The 18,025-nt window shown below is 51.2% G+C and overlaps 1 protein-coding gene across 1 annotated transcript in view; it reads left to right on the forward strand.

The window, feature by feature from the left end:
• Positions 1-10,262: 10,262 nt before the first annotated feature.
• LOC143296217 (BCL11 transcription factor A-like) overlaps positions 10,263-18,025 on the forward strand; it is an 87,001-nt gene continuing 79,238 nt past the window's right edge. The window contains 1 exon segment of the mRNA XM_076608036.1: positions 10,263-11,211. Coding sequence (XP_076464151.1) covers positions 11,157-11,211 — 55 coding nt within the window. The 5' untranslated portion in view covers positions 10,263-11,156.

Raw genomic sequence — 18,025 nt, forward strand, 5'->3', positions numbered from 1 at the left:
GGTAGGGTGTGTGTGGTACAGGGTGGGGAGGTATAGGGTGGGGTGTGTGTGGTACAGGGTGGGGTGGTATAGGGTGGGGTGTGTGTGGTACAGGGTGGGGTTGTACAGGGTAGGGTGTGTGTGGTACAGGGTGTGGTGGTACAGGGTAGGGTGTGTGTGGTACAGGGTGGGGAGGTATAGGGTGGGGTGTGTGTGGTACAGGGTGGGGTGGTATAGGGTGGGGTGTGTGTGGTACAGGGTGGGGAGGTATAGGGTGGGGTGTGTGTGGTACAGGGTGTGGTGGTACAGGGTAGGGTGTGTGTGGTACAGGGTGTGGTGGTACAGGGTAGGGTGTGTGTGGTACAGGGTGTGGTGGTACAGGGTAGGGTGTGTGTGGTACAGGGTGGGGAGGTATAGGGTGGGGTGTGTGTGGTACAGGGTGGGGTGGTATAGGGTGGGGTGTGTGTGCTACGGGGTGGGGTTGTACAGGGTAGGGTGTGTGTGGTACAGGGTGTGGTGGTACAGGGTAGGGTGTGTGTGGTACAGGGTGGGGTGGTATAGGGTGGGGTGTGTGTGCTACAGGGTGTGGTGGTATAGGATGGGGTGTGTGTGGTACAGGGTGGGGTGGTACAGGGTAGGGTGTGTGTAGTACAGGGTGGGGTGGTATAGGGTGGAGTGGAGTGTGTGTGGTACAGGGTGTGGTGGTACAGGGTAGGGTGTGTGTGGTACAGGGTGGGGTGGTATAGGGTGGGGTGTGTGTGGTACAGGGTGGGGAGGTATAGGGTGGGGTGTGTGTGGTACAGGGTGGGGAAGTATAGGGTGGGGTGGGTGTGGTATAGGGTGGGGTGTGTGTGGAACAGGGTGGGGTGTGTGGTATAGGGTGGGGTGTGTGGTTTAGCGTGGGGGGTGTGTGGTACAGGGGGTGGGGTTCAGGGTTGGGTATGTGGTAAAGGGGGGGGGGGTACAGAGTGGGGTATGTGGTACAGGGTGGGGGGTGTGATAAAGGGGAGGGGGGGTACAGGGTGGGGTGTGTGATAAAGGGGAGGGGGGGTACAGGGTGGGGTGTGTGATAAAGGGGAGGGGGGGTACAGGGTGGGGTGTGTGGGACAGGGTGGGGTGTGTGGGACAGGGTGGGGTGTGTGGTACAGGGGGGGGTACAGGGTGGGGTGTGTGTGGTACAGGGTGGGGTGTGTGATAAAGGGGAGGGGGGGTACAGGGTGGGGTGTGTGGGACAGGGTGGGGTGTGTGGTACAGGGGGGGGTACAGGGTGGGGTGTGTGTGGTACAGGGTGGGGTGTGTGATAAAGGGGAGGGGGGGTACAGGGTGGGGTGTGTGGGACAGGGTGGGGTGTGTGGGACAGGGTGGGGTGTGTGGTACAGGGGGGGGGGGTACAGGGTGGGGTGTGTGTGGTACAGGGTGGGGTGTGTGGGACAGGGTGGGGTGTGTGGTACAGGGGAGGGGGGGGTACAGGGTGGGGTGTGTGGTATAGGGTGGGATGTGTGGTACAGGGTGGTGTGTGTGGGACAGGGTGGGGTGTGTGGTATAGGGTGGGGTGTAGGGTGGGGTGTGTGGTATAGGGTGGGGTGTAGGGTGGGGTGTGTGGTACAGGGTGGTGTGTGTGGGACAGGGTGGGGTGTGTGGTATAGGGTGGGGTGTAGGGTGGGGTGTGTGGTATAGGGTGGGGTGTGTGGTACAGGGTGGGGTGTGTGGTATAGGGTGGGGTGTGTGGTACAGGGTGGTGTGTGTGGGACAGGGTGGGGTGTGTGGTATAGGGTGGGGGGTGGTACAGGGTGGGGTGTGTGGTATAGGGTGGGGGGGGTGTGGTACAGGGTGGGGGTGTGGTATAGGGTGGGGGTGTGTGGTATAGGGTGGGGTGTGTGGGACAGGGTGGGGTGTGTGGTATAGGGTGGGGGGTGGTACAGGGTGGGGGGTGTGGTATAGGGTGGGGGGGTGTGGTACAGGGTGGGGGTGTGGTATAGGGTGGGGGTGTGTGGTATAGGGTGGGGGTGTGGTATAGGGTGGGGGGTGGTACAGGGTGGGGTGTGTGGTATAGGGTGGTGTGTGTGTGGTACAGGGTGGGGGTGTGGTATAGGGTGGTGTGTGTGTGGTACAGGGTGGGGGTGTGGTATAGGGTGGTGTGTGTGTGGTACAGGGTGGGGTGTGTGGTATAGGGTGGTGTGTGTGTGGTACAGGGTGGGGGTGTGGTATAGGGTGGGGTGTGTGTGTGGTACAGGGTGGGGGTGTGGTATAGGGTGGTGTGTGTGTGGTACAGGGTGGGGTTGTGGTATAGGATGGTGTGTGTGTGGTACAGGATGGGGGTGTGGTATAGGGTGGGGTGTCTGTGGTACAGGGTGGGGTGTGGGTGGTATAGTGTGGGGGGTGGGTAGTACAGAATGGGGTGTGTGATACAGGTTGGGGTGTGTGGTATAGGGTGGGGTGTGTGGTACAGGGTGGGGTGTGTGGTATAGGGTGGGGTGTGGGGTGTAGGGTGGGGTGTGTGGTAAAGGGTGGGGTGTGTGGTACAGGGTGGTGTGTGTGGTACAGGGTGGGATGTGTGGTATAGTGTGGGGTGTGTGGGGTATAGTGTGGGGTGCGTGTGTGGTACAGGATGTGGTGTGTGGTACAGGGTGGGGTGTGTGTGGTATAGGGTGGGGTGTGTGGTAAAGGGTGTGGTGTGTGGTACAGGGTGGGGTGTGTGTGGTACAGGGTGGGGTGTGTGTGGTACAGGGTGGTGTGTGTGGTACAGAGTGGGGTGTGTGTGGTACAGGGTGGTGTGTGTGTGGTACAGGGTGGGGTGTGTGGTACAGGGTGGTGTGTGTGGTATAGGGTGGGGTGTGTGTGGTATAGGGTGGGGTGTGTAGTACAGGGTGGGGTGTGTGGTATAGGGTTGGGTGTGTGGTATAGTGTGGGGGGTGTGTGGTACAGGATGGAGTGTATGGGGTATTGTGTGGGGTGTGTGTTGTATAGGGTGGGGTGTGTGGTATAGTGTGGGGTGTGTGTGGTATATGGTGGGGTGTGTGGTAAAGGGTGGGGTGTGTGGTATAGGGTGGGGTGTGTGGTAAAAGGTGGGGTGTGTGTGGTATATGGTGGGGTGTGTGGGGTATATGGTGGTGTGTGTGTGGTAAAGGGTGGGGTGTGTGGTATAGGGTGGGGTGTGTGTGGTATAGTGTGGGGTGTGTGGTACAGGGTGGGGGGTGGGGTATAGGGTGGGGTGTGTGTGGTATATGGTCGTGTGTGTGTGGTATATGGTGGGGGGGTGTGGTATGGGGTGGGGTGTGTGGTATAGGGTGGGGTGTGTGTGGTATAGGGTGGGGTGTGTGGTATAGGGTGGGGTGTGTGTGGTATACGTTGGGGTGTGTGTGGTATAGTGTGGGGGTGTGTGTGGTATAGGGTGGGGTGTGTGTGGTATATGGTGGTGTGTGTGTGGTATATGGTGGGGTTTGTGGTATAGGGTGGGGTGTGTGTGGTATAGGGTGGGGTGTGTGTGGTATAGGGTGGGGGGGTGTGGTATGGGGTGGGGTGTGTGTGGTATAGGGTGGCGTGTGTGTGGTATATGGTGGTGTGTGTGTGGTATATGGTGGGGTTTGTGGTATAGGGTGGGGTGTGTGTGGGTATAGGGTGGGGTGTGTGTGGTATAGGGTGGGGTGTGTGTGGTATATGGTGGTGTGTGTGTGGTATAAGGTGGGGGTGTGTGTGGTATAGGGTGGGGTGTGTGTGGTATAGGGTGGGGTGTGTGTGGTATATGGTGGTGTGTGTGTGGTATAAGGTGGTGTGTGTGTGGTATAGGGTGGGGTGTGTGTGGTATAGGGTGGGGTGTGTGTGGTATATGGTGGTGTGTGTGTGGTATATGGTGGGGTGTGTGTGGTATAGTGTCGGGTGTGTGATACAGGGTGGGATGTTTTGTACAGGGTGGGGTGTGTGTGGTATAGTGTGTGGTGTGTGTGTGGTACAGGGTGGGGTGTGTGTGGTATAGTGTGGGGTGTGTGTGGTACAGGGTGCGGTGTGTGGTATAGTGTGTGGTGTGTGTGGTACAGTGTGGAGTGTGTGGTGTATAGTGTGGGGTGTGTGTGGTACAAGGTGGGGTGTGTGGGGGGTAGAGTGTGTGTGTGTGGGGGGGGTGTTACAGGGTGGGGTGTGTGGTATAGTGTGGGGTGTGTGTGGTTCAGGGTGGGGTGTGTGGGGTATAGTGTGGGGAGTGTGTGGTACAGGGTGGGGGGTGTGGTATAGTGTGGGGTGTGTGTGGTATAGTGTGGGGTGTGTGTGGTATAGTGTGGGGTGTGTGTTGTACAGGGTGGGGTGTGTGTGGTACAGGGTGGGGTGTGTGATAAAGGGGAGGGGGGGTACAGGGTGGGGTGTGTGGGACAGGGTGGGGTGTGTGGTACAGGGGGGGGTACAGGGTGGGGTGTGTGTGGTACAGGGTGGGGTGTGTGATAAAGGGGAGGGGGGGTACAGGGTGGGGTGTGTGGGACAGGGTGGGGTGTGTGGGACAGGGTGGGGTGTGTGGTACAGGGGGGGGGGTACAGGGTGGGGTGTGTGTGGTACAGGGTGGGGTGTGTGGGACAGGGTGGGGTGTGTGGTACAGGGGAGGGGGGGGTACAGGGTGGGGTGTGTGGTATAGGGTGGGATGTGTGGTACAGGGTGGTGTGTGTGGGACAGGGTGGGGTGTGTGGTATAGGGTGGGGTGTAGGGTGGGGTGTGTGGTATAGGGTGGGGTGTAGGGTGGGGTGTGTGGTACAGGGTGGTGTGTGTGGGACAGGGTGGGGTGTGTGGTATAGGGTGGGGTGTAGGGTGGGGTGTGTGGTATAGGGTGGGGTGTGTGGTACAGGGTGGGGTGTGTGGTATAGGGTGGGGTGTGTGGTACAGGGTGGTGTGTGTGGGACAGGGTGGGGTGTGTGGTATAGGGTGGGGGGTGGTACAGGGTGGGGTGTGTGGTATAGGGTGGGGGGGTGTGGTACAGGGTGGGGGTGTGGTATAGGGTGGGGGTGTGTGGTATAGGGTGGGGTGTGTGGGACAGGGTGGGGTGTGTGGTATAGGGTGGGGGGTGGTACAGGGTGGGGGGTGTGGTATAGGGTGGGGGGGTGTGGTACAGGGTGGGGGTGTGGTATAGGGTGGGGGTGTGTGGTATAGGGTGGGGGTGTGGTATAGGGTGGGGGGTGGTACAGGGTGGGGTGTGTGGTATAGGGTGGTGTGTGTGTGGTACAGGGTGGGGGTGTGGTATAGGGTGGTGTGTGTGTGGTACAGGGTGGGGGTGTGGTATAGGGTGGTGTGTGTGTGGTACAGGGTGGGGTGTGTGGTATAGGGTGGTGTGTGTGTGGTACAGGGTGGGGGTGTGGTATAGGGTGGGGTGTGTGTGTGGTACAGGGTGGGGGTGTGGTATAGGGTGGTGTGTGTGTGGTACAGGGTGGGGTTGTGGTATAGGATGGTGTGTGTGTGGTACAGGATGGGGGTGTGGTATAGGGTGGGGTGTCTGTGGTACAGGGTGGGGTGTGGGTGGTATAGTGTGGGGGGTGGGTAGTACAGAATGGGGTGTGTGATACAGGTTGGGGTGTGTGGTATAGGGTGGGGTGTGTGGTACAGGGTGGGGTGTGTGGTATAGGGTGGGGTGTGGGGTGTAGGGTGGGGTGTGTGGTAAAGGGTGGGGTGTGTGGTACAGGGTGGTGTGTGTGGTACAGGGTGGGATGTGTGGTATAGTGTGGGGTGTGTGGGGTATAGTGTGGGGTGCGTGTGTGGTACAGGATGTGGTGTGTGGTACAGGGTGGGGTGTGTGTGGTATAGGGTGGGGTGTGTGGTAAAGGGTGTGGTGTGTGGTACAGGGTGGGGTGTGTGTGGTACAGGGTGGGGTGTGTGTGGTACAGGGTGGTGTGTGTGGTACAGAGTGGGGTGTGTGTGGTACAGGGTGGTGTGTGTGTGGTACAGGGTGGGGTGTGTGGTACAGGGTGGTGTGTGTGGTATAGGGTGGGGTGTGTGTGGTATAGGGTGGGGTGTGTAGTACAGGGTGGGGTGTGTGGTATAGGGTTGGGTGTGTGGTATAGTGTGGGGGGTGTGTGGTACAGGATGGAGTGTATGGGGTATTGTGTGGGGTGTGTGTTGTATAGGGTGGGGTGTGTGGTATAGTGTGGGGTGTGTGTGGTATATGGTGGGGTGTGTGGTAAAGGGTGGGGTGTGTGGTATAGGGTGGGGTGTGTGGTAAAAGGTGGGGTGTGTGTGGTATATGGTGGGGTGTGTGGGGTATATGGTGGTGTGTGTGTGGTAAAGGGTGGGGTGTGTGGTATAGGGTGGGGTGTGTGTGGTATAGTGTGGGGTGTGTGGTACAGGGTGGGGGGTGGGGTATAGGGTGGGGTGTGTGTGGTATATGGTCGTGTGTGTGTGGTATATGGTGGGGGGGTGTGGTATGGGGTGGGGTGTGTGGTATAGGGTGGGGTGTGTGTGGTATAGGGTGGGGTGTGTGGTATAGGGTGGGGTGTGTGTGGTATACGTTGGGGTGTGTGTGGTATAGTGTGGGGTGTGTGTGGTATAGGGTGGGGTGTGTGTGGTATATGGTGGTGTGTGTGTGGTATATGGTGGGGTTTGTGGTATAGGGTGGGGTGTGTGTGGTATAGGGTGGGGTGTGTGTGGTATAGGGTGGGGGGGTGTGGTATGGGGTGGGGTGTGTGTGGTATAGGGTGGCGTGTGTGTGGTATATGGTGGTGTGTGTGTGGTATATGGTGGGGTTTGTGGTATAGGGTGGGGTGTGTGTGGTATAGGGTGGGGTGTGTGTGGTATAGGGTGGGGTGTGTGTGGTATATGGTGGGGTGTGTGTGGTATAGGGTGGGGTGTGTGTGGTATAGGGTGGGGTGTGTGTGGTATAGGGTGGGGTGTGTGTGGTATATGGTGGTGTGTGTGTGGTATATGGTGGTGTGTGTGTGGTATAGGGTGGGGTGTGTGTGGTATATGGTGGGGTGTGTGTGGTATATGGTGGTGTGTGTGTGGTATATGGTGGGGTGTGTGGTATAGTGTCGGGTGTGTGATACAGGGTGGGATGTTTTGTACAGGGTGGGGTGTGTGTGGTATAGTGTGTGGTGTGTGTGGTACAGGGTGGGGTGTGTGTGGTATAGTGTGGGGTGTGTGTGGTACAGGGTGCGGTGTGTGGTATAGTGTGTGGTGTGTGTGGTACAGTGTGGAGTGTGTGGTGTATAGTGTGGGGTGTGTGTGGTACAAGGTGGGGTGTGTGGGGGGTAGAGTGTGTGTGTGTGGGGGGGTGTTACAGGGTGGGGTGTGGTAAGTGTGGGTGTGTTGGTTCAGGTGGGTGTGTGGTTAGTGTGGGGGTGTGTGGTAGGGTAAGTGGGGGTGTGTGGTATAGTGTGGGGTGGTGGTGTGTGGGGTGTGTGTCAGGGTGTGGGTAAGTGTGGGGTGTGTTGGTATGGGGTGTGGGAGTGTGTGTGGTTCAGGTGGTGGTGTTGTGTACAGGGTGGGTGTGTGGTATATGTGGTGGTTGGTTCGTGGGGTGTTGTGTACATGGGGGGTAAGTGTGGGGTGTGGTATGTGTGGTAAGTGTGGTGTGTGGTTCAGTGGGTGTGTGTCAGGGTGGGGTGTGTGGGGTATAAGTGTTGGGGGGTGTGTGGTATAGTGTGGGGTGTTGTGGTCAGGGTGGGGTGAGTGGTGTGTGGATAGGGGGTGGTGTTCAGGGTGGGGTGTGTGGGTATAGTTTGGTGGGGATGTGTGGTGTGAGTTTAGGGTGGGGTGTGTGGTAAGGTGGGGTGTGTAAGTATAGTGTGGGGTGTGTGTGGTTCAGGGCGGGGTGTGTGGGGTATAGTGTGGGGAGTGTGTGGTACAGGGTGGGGTGTGTGGTATAGTGTGGGGTGTGTGTGGTTCAGGGTGGGGTGTGTGGGGTATAGTGTGGGGGGTGTGTGGTACAGGGTGGGGTGTGTGGTATAGTGTGGGGTGTGTGTGGTTCAGGGCGGGGTGTGTGGGGTATAGTGTGGGGAGTGTGTGGTACAGGGTGGGGGGTGTGGTATAGTGTGGGGGGGGTGTGGTACAGGGTGGGGTGTGTGGTATAGTGTGGGGTGTGTGTGGTACAGGGTGGGGTGTGTGGAGTAAAGTGTGGGGTGTGTGTGGTACAGGGTGGGGTATGGGTGGTATAGGGTGAGGTGTTGGTAGGTACAGGGTGGGGTGAGTGGTATAGGGTGGGGTTGTGGTTCATCGAAAATTCTTGAAACGATTTGATTTTTCGATCATGTGCAAATGATCAAGAAAATGATTTGCATTTGTATTTCAGTGCACTGCATTTGCAGGCAAACGTAAAAACTGTAATGCAATTAACATAGGCCTGCTTAAAAACAGCCCAAGTGATAATGATATTGTAAATCTGCTGTCTAGGAACAGCGATATTGTAATTAAAAGTGTTGTGATATCATTAGAATGGTATTTTGTTTCCATGGAAACAAATGTCATTCTCCTTTGTTTAGAGGGCTTTAATGCTAAACGGACAATAAGACATGCCAGTGTCAGTGTCTTTGTACATACAAACATATGTATTTCTGTTCGTGTATATATGTATATGTATATATATATATATATATATATATATATATATATATATATATATATGTAGATTTATATATATATATATATATATATATATATATATATATATATATATATATACATATGTATATGTAGATATAGATAGATAGACAGACAGATATAGATAGATAGATAGATGAATACATGTACATTACCTGCTCTGTAGAGACTTTACAAACAACGACCCCCGTCTCTCCCATATAAAAATGTACACTGAGAAAAAAGCAAAATCCTTGGCCCACTTCAGGCCTGGCCATTGTGTTGTCAGTCAATGGCCACCAAATGACGGCGACATCTGTTTCACGTGCTCTCATTAATGGCCTGTCCCGGCCAGCCAGCCCGCCTCCCAACCCCACGTTTTAGTTTGTAGCAACGGGGGAGGGGTGGCTTAAAAAAACAAACCCCAAACAAACAAAAACACAAAACAAAAACCACCCAGGCGCACTACCATTCAGTGCACACACACACACACACACACACACAAGAGGAAGAAAAAAACTGCCGGCAGCAGCGCCAACAGTCACGCTTTGCTGCATACAAAGGTAGGGGAAGGGGTGGGGGAGGGATTTGTATAGAGGGGGTGCGGGTGGAGGAGGAAGGGGAGGGTCAACAGCTTTTTTTCTGCTTGCCCGATTCCCCCCACCCTCTCTCTCTCTCACACACACAGCCAGGGATGACCGGCTGTGCACCACTGCCCCACTTTGAAGGCTTAACAAGCTGTGTACTGTATGTGTGTGTGTGTGTGTGTGTGTTGTGAACAGTGGGTAGAAGGGCCGAGAGCTGATCCAGCCTACCAACTTCTGTCCAGGGGGGTGTCAGGCTGTGTTGATGATCATCGTCATTGTGATTGTCGACAGAGAGAGGGAGAGAGAGAGAGACAGACAGACAAAGACGGTTAGACAGACATGAGTATATAGAGAGAACTCGAACTCTAAACTTTTCGATAAACAAAGAATGAGGGGAATGTGAGGTCAGAGGTTAGAGAGAGAGAAGGCAACACACACACGCCACCTGACAGGGCAGGGAACAACCTGGGCTGAGGTCAACAGCGGTCAGCCCTCCGTATTGCAGGCCCCACCCCGAAACGGCCCCTGCCCAGTGATTGGCCGAGAGTTACTGGTCACTTGACAGGTCCACAGTGCTGACCCTACGGTCATGTGACTCTGGGGTGGAAGAAGAAGATTGGTCGTGCAACAAGGTGACTGACTGGCCAGTGTGTGTGTGTGTGTGTGTGTGTGCGGAGGGGGTAGGAGGGAGAAGTTAGGGGGTGGAGCAGTGGTTTCGATATAAGGAATGTGGCGCAGTCCTTGCGGGCTGGGGAGAAGCAGAGACAGAGAGCAGAGTGGTGTTGTGCTTGTCTGTCTGCCTGCCCGCATGCCGAGTCGGTCCCGCCAGTTCGCCATTCCTCCCTCCCCACCACTACACCGTCACACACACACACACACACACACACAGCCCACATGACCTGGCTGCCGGCTCAAAATAGTAACAACGCCCAACTCGGCGCGGGGTGAAATGGGCAGGCGGAGGAGGAGTCGGCACAGGAGGAGGGGGGGAGGGAGGGAAGGGGGCCTCACCACTCGTGGCTACCTACTCAACCCTTGACGACGACTGATGGTGTTTTTTTTCGAGATTTATCCGAGAGATCGATAGTGAGCCGTGCACTGTCCCTGTCAGCAGTGTGACCCAACAACAACACGGCGGCAGGGAGGGAAAAAAACACCACTCAGAGCCTGTGCTGCGCGTGGGGCGGCAGAGAAGCGAGCCAACTGTTACACACGTAATCATGAGCTAATGTCCAAAAATGTTACACAACCTTTCACCCCCCTTCCACGGAACATAGACTGGGCCGGTCGGCTGGGTCACTTACTCGCAGCACACACACACACACACACAGTACTGACTGGCACGCATCAGTTGACCGCAAACCCAACGGGGCACTAAGGCGAGTGGGTAGTGGTGGTAGCTGGGGCTGTTGTCAGCTCTGTCGGGCTTGATGTCACCCGTACAGTAGGTCACCTCCTTGTTCGGCCCGGGCCAGCGGGACAGTGGACGAGCGGGATCAACTCGGGGTATTGCCCACATTTCAGAAAACGGCCACGGTCACACGGCTTGCAGTGTGCAGTGTGTGCTGTGAGGTACAGACAGTGTGCTTGTCGTGTCCGAACTGACAGCAGAGGAGCTAGCTGTACACAGAGGTAGGAAGAGCCAGTGGGCTTGGTCTGCACTCTCACAGTGCGCCCACGTAGGAGGCGGTCACTTTGGTTCTCCTCTTCACTGGAGACTGGCCTCTGAAAAAAACAATGAAATAAAACACACAGAAAAAAAAGTTTCATGTTATTGGCGTGTTCATCAGTTTTGGAGTTAGGTTGTGGTAGTTACAGTCATTGTGACAGTTGACCGCTGTCATGTGTTTTTTTTCAAGGTTGATGACTGCGTGCTGTGAATGACGCTGACAGTGTGTGTGACCCAACAGGAGCCGTGACAGGGCAGGGAAGGCACTGCTGGTGATGCCTTTCACAGTCTGTCTTTGAGGGCGCCGCCATCTTGCTTGTTATTCTTTGTCCAAAGTGAAATCGTGACGGAGATTCCGTGTGGATGAGGAGCTCTGCAACATGTCGTCTCGAAGGAAGCAGGGCAGACCTCAGCAGAGAAAAACCCTCGACTCTGGTGAGTATTGAAGTGAAGTGACTCCCTGCAATCAATTCCTGACTCACACTAATGCCTCTTGGCTTTTTTAGCCGATAGCTAGCACGTGACGAAAAGTTCGTCTGCTCCCTTGACTCGTGAATGCTTTGCAGTTCATGGAAAAGAATACACTGGATTGGAGTTTGGATTTTGTGTGGCAATTGAAACGTCAAGATTCTAAGAAAAGGGATAGAAAGAAAGAGTGAGGGAGGGGGGAGGGCAAGGGGGCGGGGAGGCGAGAATGACAATTTTCGGTTCATTCCCATTTACAGTTTCATGCCAATGTTTATCACACGCATACGTGAAGATGTGTGTGCTGACATGTCTTAACACATTAAAACAACAACTTCTGAACCCCTTGGCGGGTGGGTACTGGTTGGCTTTGGGGTGGGGACGAAGTCAAAGTTCTGAAAATACTGAAATAAATGAGACCAAAACATCATAGTGTTGTTTCTACACCAGTGTCCAAAATAGCAACGAGGAGTTTTGAGTTTTCAAAACTGGCGAACGAGAACTGCATGCAAACTGATGCAGGTGAAGTCCATTTTACCCACGCTGGTGTGTGCACGCGAGCGTTGTGTGTGTGTGAGTGTGTGCGTGTGTGTGTGTGTGTGTGTGCGTTTCGCGGCCTTTCAAGTTAAAGCCCACCTCCTTCTCCCCCCCCCCCCCCCCCCCCCGAGTCAAGTTCAACTGCATAAATATGGGGCAGGCTGCGTGAATTAATGGGCACACATGTGGTGGGGGATTGGAATGGAGGGAGGGGCGAAGCGGAGACAAATTGTGGGGGGAAATAACAAAACCAACCAACCAACAAACAAACAAACAAAAAACACTGGCGTGGGGTAGAAAAAAAGGACAATTTTTCATTAGACGTTGTTTCCATTTTGATTTTGATTTCATTTAAGAACACCTAAAACAGCTGCTTGACTGGGGAGGGGAGGGGACGATAGAGAGACAGATGAAGACTATCGTTTGAAAAAAAAAAAAAAAAAAAGCAGCATATGTTTTGCCACAAATTCTGTCGGAGTTTATCTGTAGTCTGAACTCACGATTAAAGATTTTCGCTGGTTGACAAAACACACGGAACATTTCTTCGCTCCTGTAATGGACCTCCAATGGAACAGGTTCTTTGAGAGAGGGGGGATAGGGGCGGGGGACATGTATGAGAAAAAATGAATATATATATATATATATATATATATATATATATGTGTGTGTGTGTGTGTGTGTGTATGTGTGTGTGTGTGTGAGGGTGGAGGGGGAGAGGTGAGAGAGAGATTTGCCTGAACGATTATAATATGAATAATCGGGTGTTTAAAAATATCTTCTTTTTTTATTATTAATAATTGTAAACCATTGATTGATTCGTTTATTGTAAAACAAGACACCGCATGACTCCCGCCCATTCAATGCTCTTCCTTGTCATTCAAACGGCTCTATCCGTCCTCCCACCCAACACCCCCTTGTGGCCCATCATTATCTACCCCTCCCCTCTCTCTCTCTCTTCCCTCTCCTCCCCGCACCCCCTCCACCGCCATGCACCTCCATACACTCCATTTCTCTGCCTGTCTTACTGTCGGAATCCTGCTGTCTGTCTGTCTGTCTGTCTGTCTGTCTCTCTCTCTCTCCCACTCCCTCTCCCTTCCCCCGTCTCTCTCCCCCCCCCCCTCTCTCTCTCTCTCTTGCGTGTTGTCTGTTTGTATGTTGTTTGACTCTGTCGCTCTCTCTCTTCTTCCATTTCCAGACACACAACACATAGTTCTTCGCGCGCGAGCGGTAAGTCTGACGCGAGAAAATATGTGTATTTACAAACCGATGATTGATATCTGACGGAGATATATTCGCAAATTGATGGGTACCGTCCCGTGGTATTTATTAGCAAATCGATAGGAAATGGTTGACAGGTGATTTATTTGCAGAATGATGGTTGATATCTGATTGGGTTTTATTTGGAAGTAAACTGGATTCATTAAGAAGATTATAGAGACTTTATTAAGATTTTCTTAAAGAAGGAGAATCGAAATTTTTACGTTTTCGTTTCGTAGATCGAGACGCGGTACATTAGGTTAAACTGAAATAACTGAAGTAAGCTGAAAATCCCAAAAGTGACTGAGGTATTACAAACACGAACATAAATAAAGCAGCTGGATCGTATCTAATCCATAACAGATTACTAACTGCATCTGCCTAGATTTTATCTGAAGCACTAACCAGGTTATTTGATCAGTGTTTGATGAAGGCAGGTTTGCTGTTTTATGTTTTTGTGCGTCAGATCTTTTTTTTTCTTTTTTTCTTCTTCCTTTTTTGTTATTGCGTGTGCAGTGTGTGTGTGTGTGTGTGTGTGTGTGTGTGTGTGTGTGTGTGTGTGTGTGTGTGTGATGTCTGTTGTAAAACGCTTTGAGCTCCCTTTTAGGGAGAAAAGCACACAACAAGTATTTTATTATTTCCTTTGCTGTGGAAAATCGCACATATGACTCCATTACATAAAAAGGGCGAAAGGGAGCTGTGCTCATATCAGTCCTATCTCATTATTAAGCTGTGTAAAGTACTAGGAAAACGCATCCATATACATGTGTATCATTATCCCACAATAGTATCATTAAACATACACAGTCTGGACTTATTCATGGCGATTCAGCTGTGACCCAGTTAATAAATACTTTTGATGATTGATATAGCGCAGTCGACCTTGGTGTCCAAAATATTAATAAAGTAAAGAGAGAGAGGAGGACTGTGGAAGGGGGGGGGGAGGGTGCGGGGGGGGGGGGGGGGGGGGGGCGAATTAAGATGCAAATAACGACAGCAGAGTACAGATGACGAGACAGATGGCTGGGAGTGTAGGCCTGTTTCATCCCTCCAGACAGTTTCAGTTTTCAGTTTCACTTTCTCAAGGAGGCGTCACTGCGTTCGGACAAATCCATACACGCTACACCACATCTGTTGAGCAGATGCCTGACCAGCAGCATAACCCAACGCGCTTAGTCAGGCCTTGAGTGCATGCTTACATATTTGTGTACCTATGAAAGTGGATTTCATTTTACGTAATTTCGCCAGAGGACAACACTCTCGTTGCCATGGGTTCTTTTTCAGTGCGCCAAGTGTGTGCTGCACACGGGACCTCGGTTTATCGTCTCATCCGAAAGACTAGACGCTCAGTTTGATTTTCCAGTCAAACTTAGGAGAAAGGGCGAGAGCGGGATTCGAACCCACACCCTCTCGGACTCTCTGTATTGGCAGCTGAGCGTCTTAACCATTCTGCCACCTTCCCCCTCCAGACAAACCCCACCATCCCACACGCCCCTTCCCACTCGTTTTTATTTATTCTTTTTTTTTTTTAAACAGATTAATTTAGCAGCCTTTGCCACTAACCCTGTGAAGAAAAAGGTCTGTCTCAACGTGAAATTACGAGAGACACGTGAAGTTTGGGCAATGACAAACACGAACATCTCGGAGAAAATCTGTTCAGAGATACAGAATGAATAGATAAATACATCTACCTTGCACACAGACATGCATTATGCTCTCTCTCTCTCTCTCTCTCTCTCTCTCTCTCTCTGTGTCTCCGTCTCTCTCTCAGGCACTCACTCACACACACATACACACACGCACGCACGCGAGCTATTAACGCCTCAGCGTACATCCTGAATATCTGTTACCCAGTATATCTAAAAATAACGCCCAAAGTGTATGCACGTATGTAAGTTGGGCAGGTGCCAGGTTTTTCTTTTTGTTGTTTTTGTTGCTGTTGTTGACCAGCATTCTGATTGCTGTTTTGTAATGTGCTGTGGTGGTTTGAGCTGGTACGTTAGTCAGTAAGTGACATAGTTTGCTGGCCACCAATCTGGTTGGTTATTGTACTGTGGTGCTTTACGCCTGGAGCTGGTAAATTAGTCAGTAATATAGTTTGCCGGCCAGCAGTGTGGTTGATTACATGTTGGGTTGCAAGAAGACTTGACTAATGGCACTGTCTGAAACCCCTGTCCTCCCTCCCCCCTCCCTCACCCCGTCAAAGGAATGTGGTAATAAAAACGGGTTGATATTCAGTGTGTTCAGTGTGAACCATACCAAGTCACTTCCAACTGAAGATATTAAACGAGGAAACAAAATTGTTGACTTTTATTGTTATCAGTAGTAGGCGTCTTCTTTTTTTTTTTTTTTTTTTTTCCTTTTCAATGGGGTGTGTTGGAGTTTTAACCGCTATGTGTTTTGCGTCCTGTCCAGTGGGCAGCCACACACTGTGTTGACTATATCCTATACCCCCTCATGATCCCACGTCACTGTGTCAGGATGATTCACACTCACCCTTGTGCATCCACACACACACACACACACACACACACACACACACACACACACTTAGCCTAATGACCCAATACGTGGCAACGACTGCAGTGGATTACTCACTTCCCCTTTCTGTGAAAACCTCCCTTCACAGCTGGTGCCGGGCCAAGACACTTTCGTGGACAGACACGGACAGGACACACACCCCTTGTGATGGCCCTGAATGCCCACCGCCCCCTCCCACACCCCCCCAGTTGACACAATGGAGTCGTTCTTTGGCATGTCTGAGATAACTCCAACGAGGCGCTAGCTCGAGAGGTCTCAACGCCCAAACAGTTATCATCTTCATCAGTCACTAGAATTAACATCTTTATCAGTTATTAGAATCACCATCTTTATCAGTGTGACCAGGAGGCACAGACTGTTGGGCCTGCAGTAGTGGTGAAAACAGCAGTGTGGGGCTCATTTCCCACAAGCCCCACCACACTCCGTCCAGTCCAGGCCCCAGAACAGTGCAGGATGAGTCAGTGTGGGCTGCTGTCTGTTCCACACCCACAGTCAGCAGTCGGGGTCAGCGCCGCGTGAACTCCAACACCAGTGGATTGGGTGTTAGACCAGCCCCAAAATAACACCATGGGGAGGAATTAAATGGAGGGGATCTACTACTGGGGTCCTGTAGGGGTATGGAATGGAGGCGTTCAAATTCTGCCCCAAAATGACCTCCCCCCTTACTCCCGGTTAATCTTGACCCCCCCCTCCCCCTGCCACTTCCCCCAGCCCCCTCCCCCTTCCCCCCACCCCCTCCCCGCCCCCTCCACACACACACACACACACAAAATCCATGTAGTAACATGCATTTCTATATCGAAACTGAAGGTGTTCTCTCGAAACAAACAAAAAACACATAAAATGGATTGGAGTCAACATGGGGCGTAGGCGGAAAAAGTACAACTGCCTGCCTTGAAATCACTCCAAGGGGAGTGTGTTTGGGCCCAGTCCGTGGAGTGGTTTAACTCTTTCCGTACGAACGGCGAAAGAGACGACGTTAACAGCGTTTCACCCCAATTACCATCATCAAAATATTGCAAGCGGAAGGCTCTTAGAGGTGAAGAGGTGAATGTTGACAAAGAATACCACAATTCTGACGACGGAAGCTAAAGGTTGGGTCATTCAGACACCCACTGGACATCCGAGGGGTCTGTGTAGAAGAGAAGAGAGGACTGGCCGTACTGAGTGAGTTAAACAGTCACTTTCAGGAGTGATGACAGCTTTCTTTGTTTTCCCTTTTTTCAGCTTGTGCAGACACAGCTGTAGCATATCAGTCAGTGAGTCATGTAAAAAAAAAAAAAAAAAAAAAAAAAAACCTTTTAAAAACCACACCTACTACTACTGATAATAATAACAATAATGATGATGGTGATAATGATAGTAATATAGTAATAATTATAATAATTCACAATGATAGTAATATAGTAATAATGATAATAATTCACAATGATGACAGTATTGATAATGATAATGATAATAATAATCAGAAGAAACAAGATGAAGGATGATGATAATAATAAACTTTATTTAGCACATTTCCATGTAAAACATGATCCTCTGCTGTGCAGTTGTTAGAAAAAAAAGAAAGAAAAAAGAAAAACAACAACAAAAAGCAACGGGTAGAAACATGTATTTAAACAATGAAATGGAAACTCCAGTGTGTATTTCTGCACACACACATTCAAGCAAACACTCTTAATACTTATTATTGTACTCTCTCTCTCTCTCTCTCTCTCTCTCTCTCTCTCTCTCTCTCTCACACACACACACACACACACACACACACACACACGTCAACACATCCATGAAAGCAGAATTGTACAGATGCGTTTTGAGGCCAGACTTTGAGCTCAGCTTTTGTTTTCAGCATGATGATTTCGGTAGACAAGTTTGTTCCAAGTGACAGGACAAAAGTATGAAAATGCTCGGTGCCATTTTTTTTTTTTTTTTTTTTTTTTTTTCGATGTTGGATACCGAGATGACATGAGTCCTCAGGTGATAGCTTCAGTTTCAGTTTCAGTTTCAGTAGCTCAAGGAGGCGTCACTGCGTTCGGACAAATCCATATACGCTACACCACATCTGCCAAGCAGATGCCTGACCAGCAGCGTAACCCAACGCGCTTAGTCAGGCCTTGAGAAAAAAAAAATAAATAAATAAATAAAAAAATAAATAAGGGGTGAATAAATAATAGATAAATACATAAAAAAAATAACTACTACCACTACTAATAATATGTATAAGGGGCAAAAACTTGATGAAGTCAACTGTTAGCGTACATAAATAAATAAATAATAATTATAATATATAAAAATAGTAGTAGTAGTAGTAATAATAATAATAATGATAATAAATAAATAAATAAATAATAATTATAATATAAAAAAAGTAGTAGTAGTAGTAGTAGTAGTAGTAGTAGTAATAATAATAAATAAATAAGACAGACAAGAAAAGTGCTAGCGATGAAGG

The sequence above is a fragment of the Babylonia areolata genome, chromosome 21, assembly GCF_041734735.1.
Source record: "Babylonia areolata isolate BAREFJ2019XMU chromosome 21, ASM4173473v1, whole genome shotgun sequence".
Taxonomy (NCBI): domain Eukaryota; kingdom Metazoa; phylum Mollusca; class Gastropoda; order Neogastropoda; family Buccinidae; genus Babylonia; species Babylonia areolata.